The sequence below is a fragment of the Cheilinus undulatus genome, linkage group 1 (assembly GCF_018320785.1).
Source record: "Cheilinus undulatus linkage group 1, ASM1832078v1, whole genome shotgun sequence".
NCBI classification, from domain to species: domain Eukaryota; kingdom Metazoa; phylum Chordata; class Actinopteri; order Labriformes; family Labridae; genus Cheilinus; species Cheilinus undulatus.
Window position 1 is genome coordinate 52,040,311 of NC_054865.1, and position 4,237 is coordinate 52,044,547.

A 4,237-nucleotide genomic window follows, 5' to 3' on the forward strand; every position below is an offset into this window, starting at 1 on the left:
GAATTGCCCAGCCCTAATTAACAGTATTAAAAACTGGATACCTCCCAGTCCCAAGTTGCAGATTCCTCTGATTTACTCATTTCCCTGAATCTGTGATTCTGTGTCTTTAGGTCAAAGAAAATTAAATTGGAAAAGAAATTCTTGGGACTTTTCAAACAGACCCTCTGAGAGAGTCATCATCATCATCATCATCATCATCATCATGTAACATGCACCTCCTTTGGTAAAATCCTGACTTCACCCTCAGTGTTAAAGTAAGGAAACACTTTGTCAGTGAATTTGAGTTTTAAGGTGTGTATGTGAGTGTTAGTATCAGCATCAGAGAACGACAGTTTCCTTCTCTTACAGTCCAGGTTTAATCTGATCCTCTGGGGTTTCTTCTTCACTGAGAGAACAGTGTGTGAATATGGGGGTGAGCATGTTGTGTATTTACTACCATTGAGACATATTGTCTGTAATATATCCCCTAAGCTTCCCTCCCTTGGCAGAGACTCTGTTAACACACCCAGTGACCACTGAGGACTGTCTCCCACCTCGACGTCCCAGCTGTGAGTCTCTGAGTCGAAGCCCTCAGAGCCCAGGACGGAGCGGAACTGAACAAACCTCTCTGGGTTCAAGGGAAGATGCTGTTTCTCTCCTCGTCTTACACTGATCAGATCATCAGATAGGAAACATGTACAATGAGCGGTGTTTGGGTCCAGAATGACAGGCGTGTAGGAGACCATGTCCTTCATCTTATTCCAGATGTTGAAGCTCAGGTTGCCCAGATGTTTGGCCTGATCAATGAGAGCTCCTGAAGGCATCCGTGGATTCTTCAGCCCGAGGTGGGGCTTGAGTCGTCCCATTACAGCCTTGTAGTTCTTCAGGAATGAGACGTCTTCTTCTCTCAGCTCGTCCTGTGTGACTTTGAATGTGAGTAAAAGAGCTTCTATCTCCCTGTTCAGAGCCTCGCTCTCCTCCTTTATCCACTGACTCTTCTGCTCCTCTTCCTCTCTCACTGCAGCGACTCTGGCCTCCTCTTCCTTTTCTAGAAACTGGTGAAGCTTCTTGAACTGCTCCTTAATCTGCTTCTCTGTGTGAAGAGCCTGGGTGTGAATGTGTTCCAAAGTTTCATCACACTTCACTTTAACTCTTTCATAATCACATAACTGCCCCTGTAAGAACCGCAGAGTCCACCGAAACTTCATCTTGTGTTGTTGAGCAGCTTCATCGATGGTTGTGATTGTGTGTTTAGTGTGTTTTTCTGAATCTTTGCAGACAACACACACCAAATCCTGATGCTCCAGACAGAAGAGAGTGAGTTTGTCAGAGTGCAGACTGCAGAGATACTCACTCCGGTTCTTTAAAGACAAGCTGAATCCCTCTGAATGTCTCCTCTTACAAACTGGACACTCCTTGTTCTCCGTCTCCCTCCAGCAGTCCTGCACGCATGCTTGACAGAAGCTGTGGCAGCAGGACAGCACGACCGGATCTTTACAGATGTCAAGGCAGACTGGACAGCACTGATCTTCCTCTTCCTTCAGCCTGGATGCCATTTTGTTCCACAGAGAAGCACAGAGAGTTTTTCTCACTTTGGCTCTGTGTTCCTTTAAACTCTCGCTCAGTTTGTGGACTCTGGACTTTCACTTCCTGGTTGAAATGTTTGTATTATCTCCCAGTACTCCCTCCCCCTCCTGTAAGAGGAGGAAAGTAACAGCCTGTTTCCTGTTTTTTTTTAGTGACGCTAAGAGAGGAGGCAGAGCCTCTGCAGAGCAGGGAGAAAGGAAACAATCTATTTTTTCTTTTTGAAGTGAAGGATGTGAAAAAAACATAATGTTTCTGGTTACACTACATCATTGTAAGGAGAACTGGTTCCACCTGAGTGCAGTGAATGTGTCTCAAGTGACAGAAGTATAAAGACACCTTTGTCTGGAAGGTCCAGTCACTGGTTAATGAGTATTCCTGGCTACCTTTACACCAGGAAGACAAAAGAACACTCAAAGCAACTCAAAATGAGAAAAGGTGATTGAAAAGTATAAGTCAGGGGATGTGTACAATAGTTTCCATTGCACTGAACATCCCCCAGAGGTCAGTTAAATCCATCATCAAGAAACGGAAGGACGATGGCACATGTGTAAATCTGCCTACATCAGGCTGTCTACACAAACTGAGTGACTGCGCAAAAAGGAGACTAGTGAGAGCGGCCACTAAGAGACACACATGACTACTCTGAAGGAGTTCCAAGCTTCAGCAGCTGAGATGGAGAGACTCTGCAGACAACAACTGTTGGCCGGGTTCTTCACCAGTCAAAGCTTTATGGGAGCGTGACAAAGAGAAAGACACTGTTGAAGAAAACTCAGATTCAATCTGGACTACAGTTCACCAAAGGCATGTGGGAGACTCCATGGTCTAGTGGAAGAAAGTCACAAGCCAAAGGGAATCAGTCATTCAGAGGGTCACTGAGGAAACATGAAACCATGGGCAAAGGAAAGTTATTTTTTCAGGTGGAAAGCCAAAGGATTTTTTTAGAACACAAATCCTTTCTAGAAAACAAAAACCTTATAATTTCCTAATGGACTCATCAATGGTAGATGGACAAAGATCCCAGAATAATATAGAAATGAGCAGCACTTCACCCTCAGAAAAAACAAAGTGACCCCTTCACCTGCTACTCTCTCCTTTGACTCACTTTTCCCTCAAGAACTCCTATGATCTTGTGCTCTCTTGTTTCTAGCTGCCCTGCATGGCTGTGCTGCAGCATTAGCCAGTGCTCTATGCCCCCTGCAGACTGTACGTTTTTTGCAATTTTCTACGTTTCTGGCATGCTAGACCTTGCCAAGCGAATCTCGTACAACATCAAATTTGATGTGTGCAGACTGTATGATGACAACTCCAACTGAACGCTGCTGGATGGCAGGCTACAACGTACACAGGTACAGTATGCAGGAAATAAATATCATCATTGTGCAACCATCTTTGCCACCAGTGCCGTGGTGAATAATGACGCAAAGCAACAACAAATTCATTGTAATTGTAGCATTCATATGCTTAGAAAAATATCTGGCATCAAGATTTTCCTCTTTGTCAGAAGACAAAGTTCTATGTTTTTGGCATTGTCTCCATTCTAATGCTAGATTATTTGTTTGTTAGCGCCACTATGGTATTTATTGTTAATCATTTCTTCCTGCATTCCCATTGGTCTTTTAGTCCAGTGGTTCCCAAAGTGGGGGTTGGGAACCCCTGGGGGGTCGCAAGACACTGAGTGGGGGTCACAAGATTCCTTCCAACAGAGTACTTTTCAATAGTTTTAAATTGTAAAGATTTCTGTAGAAATAAATGCTTCAAATTGATTTAATTTAATATAAAAACATTGTAATTTGTTGAGATTTGTGCTGAAATCAAAGCAATGTTTAAAAAACCCTTCACATGGCGATTCTTGAACGTGCATGGCTGTGTTCAAATATGCCACAACCAATCTTAAGGCAGCCTAACACCGGAGGACTTTGCTGAAACTCTCAAGACTCTAAAAAGACTGACATCTGAGACTCACTCACATCAAAAAAGCCTTTGAGTTTTTAGTCTCTGACTAAGATCTTGCAAAGACTGTTGGTCACTAACTAACAGACTAGTATAGGATTCCTTTGAGATTATTTCCCAAAAGGAAATAATTATTCTGAACAACAATTTTTGAGCAGAGAACATGATGTAGAAGGAGATGGAGATGCCATGTAAGTTAGTATTTCTTCTAATCTGATGTTTTTAAATCATTGACATCGAGCAGAAACAAAAGGAAAGTTAAACACTGAAGCAACTTTGCATGTTACTGCAACAACCGAGGAATTATCCCAGACAAACTTCAGAATTAAAGGACCGTATGAAAATGCAAGTCATCTCACCACAAAAACAAACTGATCAGGCTTTAACTTTGGAAATCCCAGTGGCGGTTTACCATACCTGTCATGTCAGCCTGGAATGAATTGACAGACAAGGCACACAAACACACAGGTGCAGAGATATGACAGCAACTCTGAACAGAAACATTTTTCAATCTCTTGTTATGAGTGGACATTCAGCGGCTCTAGAATGATCTAGGCTCATGTTCACATTTTGAAGAATGAGGTGAATTAATGTGCTTACGCACAACACCGGCTCCCATTGGTCATAGACAAAAGTCGCGTCACTGAGAAACACAAATTGCATACGACCAGACTTAAGACTTACGATAATATCAAACACGTTTGGTAATATTGTAACGCCA

At 42.8% G+C, this 4,237-nt stretch overlaps 1 protein-coding gene across 1 annotated transcript; it reads right to left on the bottom strand.

Annotated features, from left to right (window-relative positions):
* Positions 1-200: 200 nt before the first annotated feature.
* Positions 201-1,535, bottom strand: LOC121505650 (E3 ubiquitin-protein ligase TRIM35-like). The gene has a single exon (XM_041781166.1). The coding sequence runs from the start codon at positions 1,533-1,535 to the stop codon at positions 201-203; it is 1,335 nt and encodes a 444-aa protein (XP_041637100.1).
* Positions 1,536-4,237: the final 2,702 nt, after the last annotated feature.